This window comes from Rhea pennata, chromosome 1, assembly GCF_028389875.1.
Source record: "Rhea pennata isolate bPtePen1 chromosome 1, bPtePen1.pri, whole genome shotgun sequence".
Taxonomy (NCBI): Eukaryota; Metazoa; Chordata; class Aves; order Rheiformes; family Rheidae; genus Rhea; species Rhea pennata.
Window position 1 is genome coordinate 40,158,541 of NC_084663.1, and position 24,704 is coordinate 40,183,244.

Here is a 24,704-nt window from a genome sequence, read left to right on the forward strand (position 1 = left end):
AATTTCCACAGACACAAATACAGTATTTATTAATTATTTTATTTTTTATGATTAAATTTTGATAGCTTTATTTTCACAGGAAAGTTTTTCCTCATTATCATGAAGAGGATGAATATGTATAGTTTAGTGACTTTCTTTTTCATTAGTTGTACATAATTTGGCACAACCACCCTATTCATCTTCTCTCTAAACTAGTCAGTCTTGATCTGGCTTTTATTTTTCCTCTTATGGTAAGGTTTTTTCATTCCTTTAATTAAAGGGTTCTTCAAAAAAATTATTTCATGAGTTAAACCAAAAACACCTGCTGCAAATCAAATTCAATGAAAATTGAACTTGATTTTTTTTTTCAATTCTTTACCTACCACAATGAAGAAAAAATACAGTAACCCAAAATCAGTGGAGTTGCAGGGGTATGATTTAGAGCCAATTCTGGCCTTTGTTACAGTTAGTGTGTCTGAAAGGACAACTGAATGCAGATAGAGGGGACATGTTGGGTTTGATCCATGGATTATGTTGGAATGTAGGGCATGAAATGTTACAACATGGATGATCTAGTGAAAAAAAGATCAGAAGAGAGCAGCGCAGATTTGATTTATATGCTTTATTTTCTGATAGGTCTTAACTACCCACATTCTCTTCTGGTCCTATCAGTACAGAATGTCCTCATAGAAAAGCAGAAGAAACCAAAATGGTCTTTTCTTCAAGCCACAAAAGATATCAGATTTAGGACTTGCGAGGTCTACAAGGAAGAACAATTTAGAAGCAAAGGTGCTCCACCAAAAGTGTACTTCCAAGGTGCCAGCATGCGTGCTGATTGCCTGCACTCCTGGCTCAAGCGCAATTGCTGATTTCAGTTAGCAGGGCAGGACACTGGCAAGGGAACTTGCTTCCTACTGCTGAATTCCTTGAGTCAGAGCAGCTTGTCTTTGCTATCTGAGCTTCTAAATCCACAAAATTGGAAAAAAATGATGCTCAAAACTTTCTAGAACACCGCAGTTGGAAACTCGGAAGAAATGTGGTTCTGTATTAAGAATCGCTCAGCAACAGAGACACTTTAAGATGTTCCTGTTGAGTTTTCCTCTCTTGAGCTAGTCATGTTCACCCTGCTTCTCTGGGCTTCTCCTTCAGCTGTGCTGTGTTTGTTGGGCTGTGCTCCCAAGCAGATCTGTGAAATAATCCGATTTAAAAAGAAACACATTTCTGGTCTTAAAAACATACATATCTCATTTTATTATTGATCTGTTTAGAATGTAGCCGCAGAAATGGCTGAGGCAACACTGAAAGGACAGGGACAACTGATAGGAGTATAGTGAGCAGCTGAAGGGGATGGAAGTTTCAAGCACTCTTCTACCCCTGCAGTTTGCACTGTAGAAATGAGCATACAGAGAACCTTCCATAAAGGTGGGATTTCCTCATCTTTTAGTTGTGTTCATGTGCTCATTAGCAAAAGTCTTTTGCTTTGATTAGTAGGGTGTAGTTAAATAAACACAGCATTGTGAAAATTTCATTGTAGCTGCTTGTAATAGGTACAATATAAATTCTCCAGGCTACTCCAGCTGAGTCTAGAATTCAGCAAAACTTACAAAACAAAGTGTAAAATATTCAGAGAACTGGGGTTTATTTTCAGCAGTTCAAATCTTAGTAGTAAACTAAGAAAATTTTTCACCCAAACCTATTAAAACAATCCCACAGAGCTGTTGTTCTTGATATGGTGAATTGAATAAAATTAAAGTTTGTATACCAAATAATACCTGAATTTTGACTGTGTTAAAAAAAAAAAATGTACAAAACTGGAAAAAAAATCCCCCCTCCTCCCAAATCGATGTACTGCAGGTAAAACATTTTGTCTGCCTAATAGCAAACTTCGCTCAAGATGTATCTTTTGCCTGCAGACCACACAAGAACATGTTTAAGAGAGTGAAAGAAGACTCATCAAATATGGGCTTACAGTTGAAAATGTCACATTACTCTGAAAAGCTATGAAATATGTAATCTGGAGCAGAAAGTCAACAAATCATTAGCTGCAAGATTCTGGTGATTATTATCCTATGAAGAGTGATGCAGCTTGTGTGTATATGCTTGACATCTTTTTACAAGCAGTTTCATTTCTGCAGCAGTGTTGTGATACAGTAACAAAAATAAGCCTTAGAAAAAGTGATTGCAGCAGCAATTTCAAATATATTTGCTGTTTTTATTTTATTCCCTATGCAGAAAAGGAATTATCTCTACCATCACCCAGCTACCATTGCTTGTTTTGAGAATCAAGGCAAATTCTGCCTTTTGTATGTACCCCAACTAATGCTTAAATAAAAGGAAATGTCTGCAGCATCTGTGATTGAGGTTTTCTGTTACAGTTAAAGAAGCAAAACTGAGATAAAAATAGAGCAGTCTCCTTTAGTATGTTATCATCTCATACATCATTTTATTAAAAAATGAGTAAGACAGATATGTTTGTGTTTTAAAAAACTTAAACCTGTCTCTAATTTTATGTTTCACTTTTCTAAAATTCAGGAATGTAAAGAAACTACACACTTGGGGCATTAAAGAAAACATATCTTTATTATGAATCACCTCACTGTGTTTGTGTTTGCTACAGCAGCCAGTGACTGTATTTTACATGAGATGTACTATATGACAATGTTGATCAGAACTTACTTTAGTTATGAAGATCTGTATTTTAGCATTCTCAAGACAGTTCTGTGTTTAATTATCAGATAACAACTCAACCCATTATGTTTCATAATCAGATTCTCTATATAACATGACATAGAACCATTTTCAAAGTGTTACAGGTTAAGTAGAGCTGTATTTTAAAAACTTGCTGCTTCATAGGGATTAAGGCAAGGAAATCGATATATATATTTCTGTAATAAGTGTTTCTTAAAACTGACTTTATTTGTTTTACAGTTTAGAAAACTCTGCAGGGAGTCTTAAGAGCCTATTCAATTCATTATCATTAAATCAACAAGCAGAGCTTCTTTCTGCCTTTCTCTGGCAGGATTAATGGATTTTGGCTTGATTTGTGCATCTAACAGTGAAAGCTCTTGCTGGGTAAGCTAGCAAGCTTGACTAATTCTCAGTGGTGCTACTTCATAAACCTATTTTAAGGTTTTAACTTTGACTGAAGAGTAAAGGTAATGACTTCATGCTGTTACCTTTGAATATATGATACTCTAATACGATTATGGTTAATGAGGATAAATAAAATATTGATTATATTGTGTAGTTTATGTATGTGATTGAGTTTCTAATGGATGTGGTTTATGGGATGTTTACAATGTCCTGTAAACTGCTATTTTGATGGATTTAAAATGAGATTCCACAAAATAGATTGATGTGCTAATATTAAATCTGTTTAAATATTTGAAAGATTAAATGATACAGAAAATTAATAAACAGTATAATAAGAGTGTATAGTTTGTATTTCAAAACACCTTATATTCAAATCAAAAAAAGTGAACAATAATTACTTCATTTAAAGCTGGCTTGCTCAGGAGAGCTGTTTTCACCTGTAAAGCATTCCAGTTAGTACTGAGTTTTTCACCTTTTCAGAGAACCCTAGAGTCAGTTTTCAGGAAAGCTTCAAGAAAGGAGAAAAGAGAGGAAAAAATATTTTCAGCCTGCCTGACAGGACTACATAAAAAGCTCATGATCAAAGGGTCTTAAATACACGTTACTGGTGTGACAAACAACATTTTTGTCCCTTTATTAGATTTATTTTTCTTCTGAAAACTGCAGTGGCCAGTGTATAGTTTGTGAAAGAAAGCTGGCAGGGCTGTATTCTTTGATTCCTAATTAACACCTTCAGTCTCAAAAGAGAACTAACAGAAATACCATAAAATGTTGCAGCTGCATTGTTATTCCGCTTGGTTGGTTTGTTAAAAGTCGGCTGGGCATTGGCAGCTGCAATAAAGGAAAAGCTCAATGGATGTTTTGTATTGTGCCCACTGAAGTGAAAGAAGGCAACCATTTTATTTTCAGATGGGCAGCTGCATAGTGATGTTTAAATGGAGCTAAATGTGAGATTTACTGTTAATTTATAGTAATTGGTTATAAATAAAGTAGCAGTATAGCTTGGCTTTCATCTGTTAAAGCCATAAAACATAAATTGTACAGAAATGAGTTATGAAGGGTAAAAAATTAATAGTAAATACTGTAGCAGTAGAAAATGTTGCTTGAAGAAATTACTCAAAAGGAGCTGTATTCAGTTTTTATAATGCAGTAGCTACCTTGGTAGCAACTAGCTGAGCTACTCTTCAGATTGTGCTTTGAGAAATAAAGGTGCACATTGCTTTGTCTCACTATAGTGAAAACGAAAATTTTAATGCTGAGATCCAAACCAAATGCAATTCTGCCTGAAGAGCAGAGAGTTGTATCTTAGGTAGTAGAATAAAGGAGGCATTTAACTCTGGTCAGATAAATCACACTCACATTCAAAAAATGCAATTAGGGAAATATGTAAATCTAGATGTTTCATCAAATGCTAGCTAAGGGGTTACCAGTTCTTTCCTTGCACAATGACTGAACTAAAGAACTTTAGTGTCTGTGTAAGAACCATTGTCCCAGCCTCAGAGCCTGTTGGAAACAGAGTCTAGACTGGCCGTGGGAAATACCTACATATTTGACACCGGCCTGTTTCTGAGAGAAAAGGGGGTGGAATAGAAAGTATTCAGATTTTACTGTTGCATTCTAATCAGCTATGATCTGCCTAATTTGCTTTGATCAAGAAGATAAACTAATTTTCCTATAGGCTGGATAAAAGTAATTAGCAATCCAATGCTTTCATGTTTTTGAAAAGGGTAAAGAAAAGAAGGGCAAAAATTTGTAATGGTGGGAGCAAAGTACATCTTTTCGGCTCATCTGAAAGCATTGTTAGTTGAAAATAGGATGGTGCCATAGGAGAGAGGCTCTTACTAAGGTGGTTTTATGGACTGGGATGTCATTGTACATCATGATCTATAATTCTATGCAGCTAGAAGTTTCTGAAGAGTAATTTAACATGAGCTCTAGTGTATTTAGGTTCTGTTCTCTTATATGGAAAAGGCAAATCCCATGTAAAATGTACATCTACTGTTCACTGAGGATGCTATGTTTGGTTTCCTAAGACATTTTGGTGTCTTTCTCCACAATTGCATTAGAATAATTCATTGGTTAATTGAAGTCTGGATCTATTACTACCGTAAACCAAAAAGACCAGGGCTTCTAAGTCTACATGGCCAAAACGTTGTTAAATATCCTTATCTCCTGGTTCAATTATGTAACAGTTGTGTGGTTCTATGGGCCTGAACTGAGAATATTAATCTAACATTTGCACTATGGTGTATCTCTTTTTTGGGGAGCTATTCTCTTTGGCTTCAACCAGTCTTCCCTTTAAGACAAGATGCTTTTGAAGAGAGCTCTAAGAGATTTAGGTACGCTATAAAATGATTAATATGTAGATGTGATGAAATGCCAGGGCACGATGCTGCAGTCTTTACTCAGACAAACAGTTCTCATTCAGATAATCTTACTGAAGTTCATGGGTTGCAAGATCCCTCATTTTTAATCCTTGCCTTTAAAATGAAGATTTTCTGTATTATTAACTATCCTCTTACTTGTTGGCTTTCAAAGAAGGTGTTTCTGTAATTTCTGATTTTTAATTACCATTAACCAGTGATCTAGTGTGCTGTCACTAGTAACGTGCTCATTATCATAAGCAAACAGATCTTTACATTGTCCATTACACATGACTTAGAAGAAATTACTGTACTGCTTTATTCAGGTTTTACATATCACTTTCTCAAATTTGGATTACAAGGCTATAGAAGGTATTTCAGGTGAGGGCACTGTGGGTCTAACACACTTGTACATACTTTTGTACTATCCAGTAATGCAGAAAATAATGATGTAATCTTAAGCTATACTAAATGAAGATTAAAAACGACATTTTCCCCTAGGTTTTCCCACCTTTTGTATGAATTTAAAAGTTTAGATTATTAACTGAATAATCTAATCCAGCTACCTTGTTATAACTTGAAAGTTATATTTGAAAAGTCAGATAATCATAAGGACTCTAGTTATCATTTGTGTTATTGTTGTATTACAGCCCGTACCCATAATCAGGATTGTGGATTCACTATGTCAGGAACAGTTAAAATACAAAGGTAGGCTCTGTAAAAGCTTTCCTAGGAAAAAAACCTAGCTATTTACGATGAATGCAAAAACCATTTTATGGGGCATATGTTTTATCTCAAAGACACTTATTAAAAAATAATATCCTTTAAAGACTGCATTTGGAAAATTAATTTCCCCTGCCTGCAAGATGCATTGAATAGAATTTGGAAGGAAAAAAAAAAGAGAGTAAGTTCCAATATGATATCACTCTTAAAAATGAAGTAAATAACATTTTTTTCAGTTGTTTCAGTCTCCTAACATATGTTTGGGTTGTGAACACCTGCAGTATATATATTCTAACCCATGTGATGTCAGCTGCAAAAAAGTGATGTTAGTTTGAATATGAGAACATAGTCATGAAAATAAAAGCTGATGGAAGAGCTATAAGGAAAAGTGGCCATTCACTGAAGTACCACTGAGAGTTGTGGTTGGCCTGGGAGTATTTATGGTTTGTGCTAAACAAGGCAGCAACACCTGAAAGGTAGAGTATTGATCTGAGATTTAGGAGACCTGTACACTCTTCCCAGTTTCACAATTACTTACTGCCACAACTAAATCAATTCATCTCTCATATCTCAGGCTCTTCAACTCCTAAATTATAGTTAACTCTTTCTTTAGAGAGTTCCTTGAAAAGTAGTGAATAACCAAACATTACTATACAAAAATACAGGAAGCAAAAACCAGAAAGCACATAATTGCTTTAGTCCAGAGAAGATATTCCTGCCTGGAAAATTCTCAGAAGCACCCCCACACACATACACATCATTCCTGTGCATGGGTGGACAGAAGTTGCTCCTCTGGTACTCGTAGGAGAAGAGACAGCAATTCTACCACAGACTTTTAAATGACGCTGTATTTTTCTATAGGATGTGAGCTAGAGTGCAGATTCCTACAGCTGTTTATTCACAAAATTGAGGAAGGACAGGTGATTGCTTTTGTCTCCCTTTCAGAACTGCATAGAAACTAGTTTTCTAAATCCTTAGGGTCTTTCAAAAACAAAACCATGATATCAGAGGATATGTGACATATCAGAGGATATGAGGAGGAAATCACTGGTTGTAATTATGAAAGTTGTCCTTCTTTGATAGCATTCTGTTCATTACATGGTAAAGGATTTTTAGAATAATGTTCTCGTTGCACCCTGGAAATCAATGACTCTCATGATGGAACCTTTAAATGAGTGCTTCACAGTTCGGTGATGTCAGTCAAGTTTCTAGTCCCAAAAGATTTGACATACATTTGAAGTCACATCTACGTAGCATTTTTTAGGAAGATGTGTGTGAGTTCTGCTCATGTTCTGAGCCATCTGGAAACCATCAGCTAAGCACAGAGCCTGAACAACTAATCTTATCAAAAGGGATGTTTCTTATCTAGAGACACCTATGAATCTGCACAGGGGAGTAACCTGCTCCATCTTATTAGACCTAGAAGAATCCAACTACAAGATAGAAATTCACATGAAACAAGGCTCCCAAAGCTCTCTTTTTCATGCAACATATCCTGAGTTTCAGAGAAAAGGGTTTTTAAAAGCTTGTAAATAATGTTACAGCTTAGCTTGCATTCGCTTTTGGTAGGGTTTTAATAATTTTTATTAAACCATCCATAATAAGTATTTTGTATTTCTAGGAAGACCTTTATATTTTTATAAAATGAAGCCCAACAACCTAGTCATTAGTCTTAGCATATACTAACAAAACTAAAAATAACTTCTCACTTGCCTGTGTAAAGGAAAGTGAATTCTTTCACTGAAGGAGAAGCTTGAGTAAACAACCCAGCATTACAGTATGCTTCAGATGTCATAAAACTGAAGTTGTACTGAAGCAGAGAGGGAATTCCTTATCTAAATGCTTACACCAGCACCCACGTGACTATTGTGCAAATGTTTTATCTTGTAATTCAATTGCTCCTGAAGTCGGCTGAGCTGGTACTCAGCTCCAGATTCAGGTGCTTATCCAAAATGCAGATGTCTAATGGGAGCAAAGTGTCTTGTTCTCCCAATAGTCAGTGGAGAGATAGTCACTGGAGAGCAATTGATCAAGGAAAGTAATTTATCTAAAGGTAAGATAAATCTTTCTAGATTTAACCAACTATATTAGCTGTATCACATAGGGGTAGTTGGCCTAGGAGCGTTAGGAGTTGAATCGCAGTCTCTGGAGCTCAGGACAATTCCTTAAGCATTGATACTTAATTCACTTGAGATGCCTTAGGGCATTCTACCTGGACTTCAGCTGTCTCTTTAAAAGGCAAAAGGTCTGTCATAGGTCATATATTTGCCAGACCCAGGTGGATGTCTTGGGTACTCTAGCATGTTTCGGATGACACTTAAAATACCTATGTTTAGCCAGTTGAATTGAGCCACTGTTCTTTATTGCAGCAGTAATCTAGCGCTTCATTTAGATGCTCACACATCCCTGTCTTGTGCCATTTAAGATACTCCAGGTTTTCTGATATGTTCCCATGGGATGAATATCTCCCTACTTTGTGGAGTGGCAGTTTGAAGCCAGGCAGGATACCCTAGGGCATCCCAGGTAAAAAATTTGACTTAGTTTACTTTCAGTCAGCCAAGAGACCCATAGGATAGACTCCCAAGGGGGGCAGATTTGGACTGGAAGAACCTTGCTGCCTAGACTTGTAAGATGATTCTTCAGATAGTTTTGCTCTGATTCATGCTAAGCGTGTATGATCTGTTATGCCATATTCAAGCCACGGAGAGTTTTTACATTTAAAAGCGTGAAATCCCTTCAACTGATGGCAAAAACTGGGTGGAATATTTAGATGGACAATAAGGCAGACAAAAGAAGCAGATACAAGGTGTCGGCCTCAGCCATCAATAATCTGTTGACTTAAGTGAAGGTATGAAAGTGTGGTAGATTTGAGCTCATGTAGTTTTACATATCTAAATCCTTAACTAGGCTTTTCAGCAGCACAGCAGGCTTTTTCCTTTCGACTGTACTACAGGGAAGGGCAATCTTTGTGTAGTAAAGAACGATGTCTAATGAACTTCACTGATCTCCAGTTTGGATTTTCTTGCCATTCACTGTGTATTGTCCACTATGGTGAAAAGGTCTATTTGTACAGAAAATGAGATCAATCCAGATAGGGGTTATTTGACAGAGATCTGCAATTCTTTTTTAATATGCAAAAAATAGCCAAACTGTTCCTTCAGTGGCAACTCTCTAAAATATACCTTTGTTTCTCTTCAGTGCCTGATTTCATTCTATTTCTCTTGTCTGTGATGCATAAACATTTTAACTAGATTATTTTGATGATAATAAATACTTAATACCTTTCAAAATAGCTCAGAACCTTGGCTTTGCTACTACTTATGTCATAGGATGGCAGCCTGCAGATGATGTTGTGTTTTAGTTTGTCTGTAATGAAGAATACATGGAGGAGGGAGAGAAGATTGTGGTTCCTTGAATAAAACTACTGTACATCCTTCAGATTTTCTCTGGACAGTATTTGGTGTGGACTCAGTATGTCAGAAATACCAAGTTCAAATACCAAAAAATGAGAAGGGAGAGAACACAAATATTAACAGGATGTAAGATCAGCCCAAATAAAAGTGTTTGTGTGTGTGTGTGTGTGTGTGTGTGTGTATGCGCGCGTGCTTGTGCACATGTATATCTAAGGGGCAAAGGCTGGGAGGATTTAAAGTTTGTCTGTTTAGTTTGTTCAGAGAAAACTAAATTAATACAGTATTGCCCTGGCAAATGAACATAAGGCAGTACTTAACATATTTTAAATTATTAAGCCTTGTAAATGTACAAAGTTTTTATAAAACACCATAAAGTAAAAATGGTGAATGACAATTACTATGAAGTTCTTGTCTTTTAACAGAAAATGAACAAGAAGTCTACTGGCATCAGATTAAGCAAAAATTTGGACTGTTTCATTAGGTGAAGCAATCAGGTTGTACTTTAATCAGTTTCATTGCTATATTAAAAGAAACATACCTCTCACTCTTAAAATAGTAATGTAATTGTAAAGTTGTCAATCTGGGGTTCCTATTTGAACTGATTACACTTGATAAAAATAACAAGCCATGACAAATTGAAGGGCTAGGTTTCAGTAATTCACTAAAGAATGTCTCTACCAAGCCTTTGTGGCAAAATGTCTTGTTTGCAGGACAAATGCAGAGTTGAAATAACAACCCATGAATACCACTGGTGAAATGGCTATGTACACAAGGTGAATGCTAAAGTTTTCCCTTCTGAATGGACCTTTTAATCTAGGCATTATCTAGGCTCTGAAAAAGTCTTCAGTGGCCTTATGTACAGATTAATGGGAAAAGCTGAGACTCAGAGTTGGGCTATTTGCAGAAACAGTTTTAAAGATTTACTGATGGTTGACAAATGCCATTTAAGCTTTCAAAGCCATCAATATGCTATTGAAAGGGATTTAGAGGGAAATCCTCCCACTATAGAGGACTAGGACTTTGAAGGATCTCAGTGGAAGCCCTTGGTCTCCGCACCCCTTCAAATCTTTCACTGGCTTGCTCCAGCGTATAGAGCCCTGAAACGCGTGGCTATGGGAAAGGGGGGGGAGAAGACTCCTTTCAAAGACGTTTGTATATAACTGAATCTGCCAATCTGCTTTTGTTCACCCATGAGAATTGAATAGAACTGTTTCCAGAAAAAGTCTCTTGTGCTCATGGTCAACTTTTCAATAGGCTTTCTGCTAATAGATTTTTAATATGGGAGCTGGAAATGGTGAAATGCACATTTGAAAATTTTATTGAACTTGAAAGGTTGTCCAGAAAATACTCTGTGCCCTATAGCATTTGTTAGCAATGCTGCCATTTCCTTCTTTAACATTGGCTTTTAAAGAAAAGTAGCTTCATACATAATACATGTGACAAGACAAATCACCTGAGCTTTGAGTTTAATTATTTAAAATAATTCTCTGTTTTTTTTTTCCACAGACATTTTAAGAATTGTGTCTATGCCTTTTCTTTTTTCTTTGGTTATTTAAAGTCTTATTTTGAAACCACATGCCTCTATTAAAAAAAGTTAGAAAAGTTAGGTTAGGTTAAGAAAGAGATTTTAGACTTAACATCCCATCATGCTTTTGTTAAAGGGGCTTTAATTTAGGATCAGGATGACAAAAAGCGATCTTTGTGTCCTGTGCTCTGCCAGATCTGTAGGAATTAAGAAGAAAATTCTTAATAGCTTAATAGGACTTAACAAATGAAAAACTAGCAGAACTCTCCAGACAGCTCAGGGAAAGGATCCCTCAGAAATCTGGGATTGGTCATGTCAGCAAGAATATATTGTCTTTTTTATTCAGGAAATGTCTTTGGAGTTTGTATTTTTCAATCAAAACTAATCCCCACTTAAAAAGCACTCATGTGGTGCTTTTAATACCAGCAATGTTAATGCATGTTGAGCTATGCAGCGCCATCCTCTTCAATCTGCTGCAAATATGTGAAAAAGTCAAGATCCAAATTCTGACTCGAATGCCAAGACCATAACTGAGAGGGGACCCCTTTACCCACCTCATCCTCATGCTGCTCCACACATGGGACAGGAAAATGTAGCCAGCCTGTGTGCTGAGGTAGTTTCTTACATACTATGCAGGTAGTGTGAAATGGAGCAGGACTCAACTTCCCACTAACTCCAAACTCACCATGAAGGGCAGACAAGGCTGACTGGATTCTGTAGAGTGTAGAAAATAGGGTAACACCTCTGTGAAAGAAATGTTTCTGCTTAGTGACTGCCTTGACTTTACATCTGTCCAGTGTTTCATTTCTGCCTGCACCATTTGCGAGCTAGCATCAGTTTTGTCACCATTTCGAGGAGCAGAGCATCAGCAGTGTGTGACAGGTACTGTCAGTGAAGTCTTGTGCAAAATGGGACCAGTGGTCCTCAGCAATGGCTGTCATGGAGGCGGTGAGCATCGCTGAATTCATTTTTGTTACTTGTCTATCATCAGACAAATTAGGCCCTGAAGAGATCTCCTGGAGTGTCACAGAGTCTAAACTTTAGTTCCAAATTGTCGATTCATCTTTGTTCAGAACGAAGCACTGCAATGCAGATTATTCTGAGTAATCCTTCCCTTTTCCTGATAGAGCTGACTAGAAAGCGGAACCTAATATGAAACAGAAATTGAACAAAGGCTATGGAAAAGAGAGGGATAAGAAAAGGGAGAAACAGACAGAACTGGCATACCGCTTTGGTAGCAGAACGCCGGGAGTTAAGTATCCAAATAATTGGAGCAAGCATGACAAGCAAATATAAAAGAAAATAAAAGCTCTAACAGTGAGCAGTGTGGAAGTAAAAAAAAACTGAATTAAATTCCTAACATTTTTGAATCTTCTCACTTTAAAAAAAAAGACATAATGATGATTTTGTCATTTAAAAAAATTACACCTTCCTCTCTTTTGTGATCCGAACCAATGGCATTTCTTCTTTTAACTTGTCAGATTTTAGAAATAATAAAATGAAAGGGCTGGAAAAGTATATAGAAATATTCCCAGTGAACCCAACTGTGTCACATGCACTACTCCGAATGGAGTGGTTTGCTGTTGCATGAATTCTACAACTGTGAAATACTATCTGTTAGGTAGATAGAGTAGAGCCTGGCTGAAGATGCTCAGGGGGGTGGGATGACATCCTACTTCCATAGGAGTCACTGAAAATTTTGCTACTAACGTCAGTGGAGCCAGGTGTTTACCCCCAGGCACTATTCCTACTGCTGACATTGACTTGCTGTGTTATAAGTTGTAAGACATGTAAATAAATGGAAGGTTGGTTCTTTCCAGCATTTTTATGCCATTTGGAATAGCTAAGGAAAAGAAGACAAATACTAGAAAGTTCATGTGCAAAAAAAGCAGATCAGACAGGTGCAGTATAGGGAGCACACTTATTTCACATGTGCATGCAGGTGCAATAGATTTGGAAGCAAAAGTTTACATTTGTTAAACATTTGTTTTAGTTACTGATGTTTTGTAATATTCCTGTATATTATCTCCAGGAAAACCTAATACTGATATTTGAAACCTGAAGCTAAGACACAGCAGTAGATTTGATTGAACAGTACTGGTTGATTACCTGTCCTGAAGAGATTTTCTATTGATAGTTGTAGCAGTCACAAGCAGTGGTGAGTCACTGGCCCATAATGAGGTTGCCAGAGTGGATTATGTAAACATTGTGAATAAAAGGAAGGAAACAGGGATCATTTGTTCTGGATCAGTCTACTACCTCCACTCAAAATCAGTATTAGTGTATTTTCTGAACAGCCCTGTTGATCTCGGTGGAAATTGTCTTGTACAGCTCTGATTCCAGTAATTCAAGTTTTTGGAAAGGGAAACAATTTATCTGAAGAGAAGGCATATTTATACTAGAAGGAGTGTATCCACGTTCCCTGAAGACTGTGATGGTATAACCACATGGAAAATGTATGCCAACCCTATCCAACTCAGGCAAGAGCTGGAGATTTGTTGTTGATGTGGCAAACTAGCCCAGGCTGAATTCTGGTCCTAGAGCTGGATTGTTTACAGCTACCTTGAATATTTCAGTATTATGCCTGAGTAATAAACAAAATGAGTGCAGACCAGGTATATATTGTGTTAATATAAGATTAAGGATCTGGGTTTTATGTATATTTCAACTGTTTTATACCCTTCAATGTGAAGGTATCACATGATAAAAGTGATTTTTGAAAACTTTAGCAAAAAAATTTTACCTGAGAGAGATGTGTAGAGCTACAGTATATTTATCTTCATGAGGCTCAAAATATAAATAGCTCCCGATGCTTCCTATTGCAGCAGTTTTGTGTTGAATCTGTCAGTGAAGAATCTGCCAGAAGCTGGCAGATCTGGAGGCCCTATACAATTTCAGCAAACAAGCCCCCTCAGGCATAAAATGAAAATGTGCATATAAAAACAATTCCCCAATTATGTATGTCTGAAGATGACTTAGAATATTTGTATCCTAATTCAAGGATTACTCTGTACTACTAGTAGCCAGTGCAGCCAATGAAACAAAATAGTTTCTTTTCAGTTCTGTTGAGTTTCAAAATAGTTCTGCTTTACCTCCTTTATTCATTACTCCTCTACAGTTTTCCTTGTGGTGGCACAAAGAGCAATGCAGTGAACCAACTCTGGGAACTGATGTGTATTTTTTTTTTAACTTACTGGGTTTGTTTAAACCCAGATCAGTTGCCCACCCTGGTTCAACAGCATCCTAAAAAAGGTTGCTAGACCACAAAGGAATGGGCGGTGTTGTGATGGCAGGAGATCAAGACTAATTCTTTTGGCTGCAGAGTTGGCTGAAACTGAGTATTCTGGCTCAGTTTGGTTGTCCATGCAACAGAGAAGTCTGTAAAGAATTATTTCAGTAAGCAACAACACCAAGATGGTCAAATGAATAAATCTGAGTGTAACTCTAGTGTTTATAATGTAGCATCATTTTCTCTGTTGAAACTCTCACATTACTCTTCAGTGAAACAAAACACAACGGAACTATAATAAAAGCAGAAATGACATGCTAAAACCAATCATACAGCACCAATGCATAGGAAAATGGGAATCTATGAAATAGGAATAGTTAAGAAGCTAACCAAAATTTTACTGCAAACTCCTCTGAGATAAAAAGGTTAGTTAGGATCAAAGAGGTGACCTCTTGCCCCTGCCGAATGGAGGTTTTGCTATTTCCTTTAAGAGGCCAGAGTTTCACCTAGTCTAGGGTATGCCTATACATTACAGTGAACTATAGTAGGAATGCCAAGTTTATGTATAAAACAGCTGCAACATTACATCACACCCAGTAACACTGAGCAGAGATCCTAAATTGTGAAATTGGAATAGTCATAGAGCAGCATCCTGCAATACCTGGGATAATTAGCTATGCTGAGGGCACCTGACACGATAATGTAGCTTCCAGCTTTGGACCTAGTTCATTCATCTGTACCTTGGGGATCTCTCTGCTGTGCAATGGAGCATTTATATTTCCTGCTCTAAATGCAGGTGTATTGCACAGAGCTTCCAGATTTTCTGATTTACATCATCACTGTTAGAATGCCTTTGTAGTAGGTGCTGTCAAAACTTTACTCTTTGGTGCTTCAAATTTGTGCTGTGAAAGATGATTGAGGCAAATCAAGGCAAGCAGTTGGGTATTGAGCCCAATTAGCTATGTGGCCCACAACACTCAGTTGAGGAAATGTCCTTCACAGCTTTAGATCTGTATTTTGAATCCTTTTCTATACTCAGATACGATTTGATTTCTTTTCTGCTATGGTCAAGCTGTCATATCCTGTAAAGCAAACTATTCTGTGCTTTGTAGACCCTCTTTTTTCATATGAATAATCACAAGTTAGGATCAGCTTAATTGAATTCAGGGGGGTCAAATTATAAACCTGGAGTGAAAAGGAAATTGGACCTCCCAATTCTAAACATAGAAGTGCACAGATTCATTTGGAAAAAAACATGTATTTTCCTAAATTTTTGCCATTTTTGTGTTAAAGAGATATTAAAAATAAGCAAAACCTAGAGTTGCAGAACATATTCTGAAACTAGGAGAGATTAAGGTTTTTTTCCCAGACTTGGTCACTTCTGATATATATTTTTTCTGAAGTTAACTGTGCTGACCTTTATCAAAAATAAGATAAACGAATACTTGACAAACAGGTAGTGATAGAAAAAAGAACAAACATTCTAGTCTTCTTCATAAATTGCAATAAAATTTTGTATTTTTCCTGTTGTATATTGTCTTCAGTATACAAGCAAGATAAACAGTGTATGTACTACTTGTGCAATCTATTTGTATTACTGCAGCAGAAACAGTAATCACTGATAAAGTAAAATAATACTAATATGGTCTGTAGGCATGGGAAGAGGAGATATTCCATTCAGTGCTCTTTTAATTGCTTCTGCTGGCTTCTATGTAATAAAATATTGCTCTCCTTGTTTAAGCTTTAAAATATGTGAGTTAAGTACAGTAAATGATTGACATGCTGGAATGTTATTGTAACTTAACCTGGTAATTATTACTTATCGAAGTGAGTATTTAATGCCTAGTGAACAGTCATGAATAAGCTTTGAAAGCAGATGGATAATTCCATGGAGGGAGCATCATGCATTTGATACATAAGAAAAACAGAGAGCCAAAATCTTTGTGCCTAAAATAAAATGTCAAGTCCTTGTCAGATTAATTCAGCACTGTGTGTGTTTGATCTGATCTTTGATCTTTGCTTTCTTTTTGACCCTAATTGTTTGCTCTGCCCTGCTCCCTCTGCTGGAGTCTTGGATAAATTGAATGGCAAAATTGTTTCCTGAAAAGATTAATCATGCATGTAGTGTTTGCTTTACAAATGTTCTGCAGTCTAGATTTAAGTAAGTCTTTGATAGCTGTTTGTATGACAGTATTGCCTACTATGTTCAGGAATAATGTGTGTATTTAAAATGACTGTTACAGAGTTTCTTCAGTAATAAACCAAAGTTTGCTGTCTGTGACATTGGAGAAACCCATTGATAAGTGCTATGAAGTGCAGAATTTCAGCTAAGCATTTTGTTAGTTTGTGCTGAATTCCGCCATGGCCTATCAAGCCAGGTTGCCTGGATCTTATATGCAATATTCACTGATGGGTTGTGTGTTGATACACAACAACAGACAAGAGGGGTAGGCCGAGCCATCCTGACCTTGGTGGATCACCTCTGAGGCTTCCCTAAATTCAAGGCATCAAATCTTCTCCACAGGTATTTATGTACAGTTGCAGAGATTAGATTTTCTGTAGCCAAATAGCACTGCAGGAAATCTAGTGCCACTGATGTGCAGAGGGAAGGAAAGGAAAATGGGAGGGAGGCTGTGGAAGTACCAGGTGCTTCATGGCAAAATTTTAGCTCATAGTGAGGTGCACAGGTACATACACTCTCTCTGTAGGATTTGTTTTCACGTAACTACAAAGCCTCGTTGACTTTTGTAGGGTGTGTTTTAATACGAAGGTGATGGGTCTCTGTGGAAACAATGATCTTCAAAGTCAATAAAGAAAAATTTTCTGTCAGAAATGAGCAACAAGCCCCCCATTTTAGCTTTGTATCATTCCCATATCAAAATAAAAAAGCATAGAATGGGATCAATTGCTTATAATTTACCATTAGAAATACTATTACAAAAGATACTAAATTTTAAAATATTTAACTTAAGCATTTCATATTATGAATGTGCAGAAATATCCAGGCTATTGTCATTTGTTATTTAGTATGAATACCTTCAGAGAGAGAATGCCTCTTACATGTAATGTTGATTATAGCTTGTTCTCCTTACTATTTCTTCCTGCAAATCTACGTTTTTTTTTTTTTTTCCAGAAGTTTTTTTCCAAATAAAAGACTGCTTTAAAGGTTAATCATTAAGTGAAAATTCACATCTTAATGTTTTTTAAGGTCTTAATGTTTTTCTGTGGACTCCTTCAAAGAACCACAAATGCAGTTTGAAATTAGTTGTGTGAACAAACGTTACAATTTAATTATAAGGAAATGCTTACAGTGCTTGTTTATTTATACTCATTCTCTGCCCTGTGCTTCTCTGCATGGATTTATTTTAATATATGGAAATACATTACTAACAATTTGCATATTGATTTGGGAAAATCATATCATCTAGGACCATTAGAATGAAAATGTAGTTTTGTGTAGCTCTTCTGTGAAGCTATTGACAGCTTATAGATCACAATTTAGAGGACTGCATTGTAAATGCCATGGACAGTCAGTATGGTCTAATGAACAGCGAACTGTACAAATTACCTTCAGTGTTTGGTTCCTCCTTGGCCTATAATCTGCTGCTTGACTGTGAGCATATCTCTTCACCATTAGGTGTCTTAGTTTCCCTTCTGTAAAAGAATGGTAATTATTCTTCCATGTATTCTTCTAGTGTATTAAGACCCTTCAATGAAAATGTGCTATAGGAATTTAGTTGTAAGAATTAGGATCTACTACTATAGTACTGGCAAGTAAGAGCTAGCTACTTTAAGTAGCCATAGAAGATGAAGTTATATTTAATATCCACAGTGAAACATTTACATTAATGGACAGCATGCACTTAATAGCTAACATATTCCTCCCTCATACAGTGGAGTTGGTAAATAATTCTTCTAATTGCAAAACCAAGAGTTCTGTGTTAAAAGATGGGCTTAGAAAGGGAATAGCTATACTGATTCTAGCCCCTTTTCATTATAATATTAGCATAGTATTGCTACATAGTGTCAAATTTTGCTATAAATAAATTAAGGAAATGATCTTAGTTAAGGAACTGGTGAGAACTCAGCATATTGAATCTGTTGTCCGTACTTCTATGCAATTGCTTTATCTTTCAAAGACTTATATAAAAATAATCATTTATACATCATACTGAGCTAAGGAAGGCCAAGAAGAAACATAATTAACAATTGTAATGGTGAAGTCTTGATCATTTTCTAAAAATCAATCAGGTCACAACTGTAAAAAATGATAGGCTACGAAATTAATTGCCTCTGATATTAGCCCTGTGATGGGTAGAAAAGTTTGTAACATTCAGTATAGTTGAAGTATAGCTTAAGATTAAATGAATGGGTTAGTGGACGCCAATGGATTTTTGTTCTCCTTTAAAAGTCTGAGTACATCATGGAAAACTGATCTTCCAAGGTGAATAGTCCCTGAAACATCTCTTACAATAACAGCTAATAACAGGTTAGTAGCTTGGCCTCTAGACTCCTCTATTATATGTTAAAAAGTAGTTCGCTTAACTTGTTTTACTGGCTTTTGTGAATGCATTGTGAACTACTCACTTTTAAGAAGGTAACTGGATATTTTTTCAGCATATGTATGCATGGACAACAAAATTGGGGCAACAGGGCGGAAACTGTTGGGTTATTTACCTTGCTGGACTCTGGCAGATGCTCAGGATTTGTCCATGTAGTCACCAACAAGAAGGAGAAAGATATGTCTAGATATGGTGCAGTTTGCAATATTTACTGTTCTTCAAAAAATAATTGCTATAAAAGTGCTTTATGATTTCTTCACATGTAGGATTTCTTTCTCAAGTCATTAGAGGCACAGCCTTGTGATTGACTGGCATAGAGAATAATGAAGATATCGTTAAATGAGCAGCATTGCCAATGCAGTCATTCAAACAAATCTTTTTATCTTTTGAAAAGATAAAAGTTTAATTTGCTGGTATGTTGCTTTTATAGTGAGCAATTGGAAACGGGCTGCAGGAATGCTGATGGGACAATAGATGATACATTCCTCTCTTCAAAGTAACCCATCACCTTTCCAATACATTTTATTTTCATACATGTAGGTCTGATACTATGTCTGTTTACATTAGGAATAATTTACAAACTCGTAATGTATTCTTCTGGTGCAGCTCCTGCAGTGGGGTTTCCTTGTGTTTTGATAGTGGGATATAGGAGTAGGTGTGTTATATCAACTATTAAAAGCTTTTAATCATTTAATAATTGAAAGTTTAATTGGAATTTTTATCAAAAAAACATGTAGTTATTACTGTAGTTTGTAAGACTCTACCAAGTTTGACAAGAAATGTTTGCAGCTGTTTTGTTTCTGCTGAGTATACAAGCACAGGCACACAAAGAAAACTGGGGGATGGACCTGGTATAAATCAGAATAGTTCCACTGAGGGTAGTTAAGGATCTAGTACCTTGATTTTAATATTTGTTTCAACATCACATTACTCCGGATGTGAAACCCATCCTTAAACCTTTCCTCTTTTCTAGTAAGAGCAAATTACTGATTGTGACAGGCTAGCACTGAAAGAGGAAATCAGAAAACCTGTTTGAAGCACTTTTGGGAAGGAAACTATTGCAGGTGCAGGACATGAGGTGTATCCACCACAATTATTACTGCTTTTAATGGTAATAGTATGTAAGCCTACAGTTCACCAGCTAGCTCTTTCTGGCTGTTAGCTGTGCTTGATCTAGCTAATAGCCATAAATCTCATCCTGGGGGCTATGTCTTGGCAATATGCTCCAAAGGCTGGCATGTTTGCTGAAACCTGCTTTTATATGTCTCTGGAGCACCATGAAGAATTTCTGCTCAGCAGCCCAAACATTGTGCTGTGTTGTTCACATGAGATCCAGTGACTGATTGTATGGCATTACCTCTTTTTTTCTCACATCTCTGACACAGGAGTAGCTCTCTTTCATGGGACTTCTCTCAAAAATAAGTGCTCACCAAGATGAGCAAGAGTTGAAAAATCATATTGCTGTAGTACCGGCATGTACAGGGATTAGTCTAAATGAAACACACAAACTAATCTCAACTTCATAGCGTTTATTCTCAGTTCATAGTTCCTTCGGTGAACAAATTTGGATGAAATGCATCCATGGTGATTCTGACCCAAAACAATATTCTGAATCTAAATCTGTAAGTGCAGAATAATTACTTCTTTTGCTAGTTTCAGCAATATAAAGTGTCTAGGGGAAAATAATACTGTGTATTAAGCCAATTGCAAGCTAAGGTTTTTGATTTTTTTATTTCAAAGCTTCTCATTTTTTTCAGGTTTATCAGCCAGCCTAATGAAAAGGTACTACCTTTCACTACAGTAGTCTCAGTTATATTCTTAATCAAATATACCTGCAAGAATAACTCACTGCCAGCATAAACTTCAGTGGCCTGTGCATTAGATACTAGTGTGTTAAAAACTCATCTGGACAGATGTTACTGAGCAAATCTGGAGATAATTTGTGTTTATGAGGAAACTATAAAATAATAAAAAATATACATAGGTAACAGTAATCTTGTTGCACACAAATATCATTGCACTTCATGTTAGAAGAAAAGAGTAATCTGAAAAAATGAACCTATCTAACAGAATGGGTTTATCTAGCTGGTACCTTCAAACAGAACTAGCAACTACTGCAGTGTAGTTTGGGAAAGAAGAGAGGTTATCTTCTAGCATGTGGTGTGGAGCACATACTTAACCATATGAATGGAGTCCCAAGGGGAGGATAGGAGACTAGAGTTCACTACTGGTAAATCTACCTCAGAGGTTTATAGATGTTAAACCTGTATTGTTGATTTCCTTATTGTGCATCAAAGCACATAATGAAAGCTAGCTGCCTTCTCTTCTTCCGATCCTCTTCAGTTGTTAGAGAGAGGCTGCTCTATGGATTGCCTATGAAAGGTGTTACCAGATGTGGCTCAGAAGTTGGGAGACAAAGGATTTTTGATACAAGCAGACAAGAACTGTCTACTATTAATAAAAATGAATATGCCGTAATGTTAGGCTTCAGGTTTTCCTGGTTATCCAGAGTACTGATTAATGCTGTTTTTGTAGAATGCCTATTTATACCTTCAGATATTTGCTTATTCAAAGATGAATTACTCCAGTGCTACACGACAGCTGGCTTTTTAAGTCTGAGATGTCATTTAATATGCTTACAAAAAACATTAAGATATATTTAGAAATTCCTATAATTAAATGATATTGTTAAAATATCATTTGTATCTTAATATTCAGTAGAATATGATTGACTACATGAATAAATTTTTCATTTGCCAAATAATTCCATGTTTTTGTTCTTTTGCCAAAATAAATCCTTTGAGCCTTTATCAAAGTGAAAGGGTAATAACCTTCTAACTGTATGAAAGAATTAGGTGATAAAGTATTACAGTAAAGAATGAATTTAATAAGTACACAGTTCTCAAATTATGCTTTGATTTTGAAGTGAATGCAGACAAAGTTTACACAGAAGTGATTTGATAATTGTTGTAGAGTATTAACACATTTCAGTATCTGCATGAAGTATGTTTTTAAGTTACACATTTTAAAATTTAAGCAGAAGATCAAACATCAAAATTAACAATGCTTACTAAAAATGTATATTCTGTAATGTGAAACAGATTATTAGTAATAGGAACTTGATGGAGTAAAAACAGGACATCTATCCACCAAAGTATAGATAACTTATTTGTCTTGGGAGCTCTTAAGAGTTGGAAGAAATAAAATTATCCAAATACCACCCAAAGTAGCAAGAAAATAGGAGTAGCACTACAAATATGTGTGTTTCAATCATTTTTAATTGACCACAAAATATTTGCATATAATATGCCAGTCTGTGATACTTTTATTTTAAAACCATATGTAATACTTTTCATGTAGCTGTATGAGAGTTGTATCTTTCATGCGAAATTTTATTATGCAGTCTATTTATAGTTTTATTCTGAATGCAAGTCAGTTCTGTGGAGTATGGAGATAAGAGTGGTAACCAGTGGAAAAAACATCTTAAGAGTAAAAAGGTACTATGTGGAATTCGGTCTAAAAAATAGCTTGAATGAGCTCTGACAGAGGTGATATGTCTGGTTGTTTCCTGTGCCAGGAACTACTGTGGAACCCCACCAGGAAGTGTGCTACAGAACAGGATCGCATTACATCCTTGTTTTATGGTTCATTTCACTTATTTAATGCAATTTGAGAAACAGCAAAAAAGAGCACTCTAAAAAGGAGATGTTTATTATTTGAAAATATGTCATTTCTTTGATGCAAGTGATTTGATTTGGAATACCTACTGTAATGCAGGGAACATCAATAGCACCACGCAGTGGGTTGTACAACAAAAGCAAAATTTTTCCATATTCATGAAATGTAAAGAATGATGCAGATAGTTCGTATCTGTACACTCTTGCTTGTCTGCTTCAGTGAACTAACAGCGCATGACAGTACTAGATCAACAAAGAAATTATAGAAGCTTTCCTTTGCTACTACAAATACATTTTAATACAGTATGATGGTTTATGAAAGGATTGTTTAGTATGCCAGCTGATTTATAGAGCATGATAAAACATTCCAAAATCTTTGGAAACAAGGAACATGCAACAGCCTGTATTTGGATTGACAAAGATATTTTCATATGAAAGAAGAATGTTTAAAGTGCTAACCAGATAATGATTCATCAGTTCTGGCAGAGGAACTAATTTTTGTTAATGTAGTACTTAAACATGTGTGGAATGAACAGCTGGATACCACAGTTGTTGCATGCCATATTAAGTCTCTGTCTGTTTTCTCCTACAGTGATCTCAGTATGAACAACATTACTAAGTTGCCCTCAAACTCCGTGCACAATCTCCGCTTCCTGGAAGAGCTGTAAGTATCATTGTATTCTTGATGGGCATAGTCAGCACTAGGCACATTCCTGTGTTTGTCTCTCATACTTACTGTGGGAACCAGATAAAACAGTGCAGGAAAGCTGTCAGCCTGACACTTTCGGCACATGCGGAAACACTTAGTTGAAAAAAATGATTGCTTGTGATTCTGGAAATGAACTTATGAAAGAGTTACCGTGGGGCTACAACTTCTCTAAGCAGAGACAGAGCCAAACAAATTAAAATTTTTAAACAAGGGCTGTTTAAAAGAGCTGGATTGCTTTTTGGAAATAGTTAAGCAGCAGGATATTAAAAGTTTGAATACTGGCTCATGTTTATTAAAATTGCAAGTAAAGCTATAATCAAAACCAAAACCTGCTGCCTGGTTCTGCCTGTGTCAAGGACAATTGAGTCCACATTTCATAGTATCAAGGCTTCTTGTCCTAATCACTTTTAATTACTGTTTCCCTACTCTTAAATTTAGCATCCTTGAAGGCTGAGTATAAAATGCAGAATACTACAAAAAGCTTGGTTATGCTTATAAAGTACATTCACTGAGGGGAAAAAGTATGCTGCAAAAACTAGCTAATCAAACACAACATCAAAAGAGGAATGCTAGTTTGAAGTGATGGTGACTAACCAAAAGTGAAAAGTATTGTATTTTCATGAGACCTGGATTTGGCAGTGACTCTGGTTGTAATGACCCAGGCTTAAAAGAAAATTTAGGTTCCTGAGGAGTGATAGAGACTCTGTAATTGATGCACCATAGAACTTTGGGAAAAGGCTGGCACCTGCATTTGCATGCGTACTTCTAAAAGCTGATTAGAAGAATTGGGTAGGCATGCAGCCTCTTACGAAACATGTGCTTTATAAGGTTTTATAAGTAAAGGCCTCCTTTTTTATTACAAGCTTAGCCACTAACACACCGTAAAACCCACATAAGTTACACAAAGTCATGATGCTGCCCTTCTTGCAAAGTCACAGTCTGTTTTAAGCCATGAAATGGGCAATTTAATCTTGTTTAGGTGGGTATTGCACTTCCAACTTTTGATGTCCTTACAAACACTTATTTGAATTTTGCCACCCGATCTTTCCATCTAAGAAAAACAAAAACAAACAAACCAAACCAAAAAGCCGAAAAAACCCCAACCAACCATCTGAACAAACTTATCTTGGAAATGTAGGCAGTAGTGACACTGACTTTGAACAGTACCCCATTTGCAAGCAGGTTTTCCTTTCCTGCTTTCTTTTCTCTTTTCATCTGTTTTTTTTTTTGGGGGGGGGGGGACACTTATTTTTATTACTAGCAGATTTTGAATTCAAAAGGTATTATTTGTTTAATTTGGTTATCATCATCTGTTTTGCTATTGATACAACTTTCAGCTAATACAGATAGGAACGTAACAAGGAGAGATGTTACACACCAAGTATGACAACATCAAGAGCATGTGAAGTGACTGACACCGAAAAGACTCTG

At 36.2% G+C, this 24,704-nt stretch overlaps 1 protein-coding gene across 1 annotated transcript in view; it reads left to right on the top strand.

Moving 5' to 3' along the window:
• LGR5 (leucine rich repeat containing G protein-coupled receptor 5) overlaps nucleotides 1-24,704 on the top strand; it is a 92,040-nt gene that overhangs the window by 13,833 nt on the left and 53,503 nt on the right. The window contains exon 2 of the mRNA XM_062567781.1: nucleotides 23,157-23,228. Coding sequence (XP_062423765.1) covers nucleotides 23,157-23,228 — 72 coding nt within the window. The remainder of the gene's footprint in view (nucleotides 1-23,156; nucleotides 23,229-24,704) is intronic.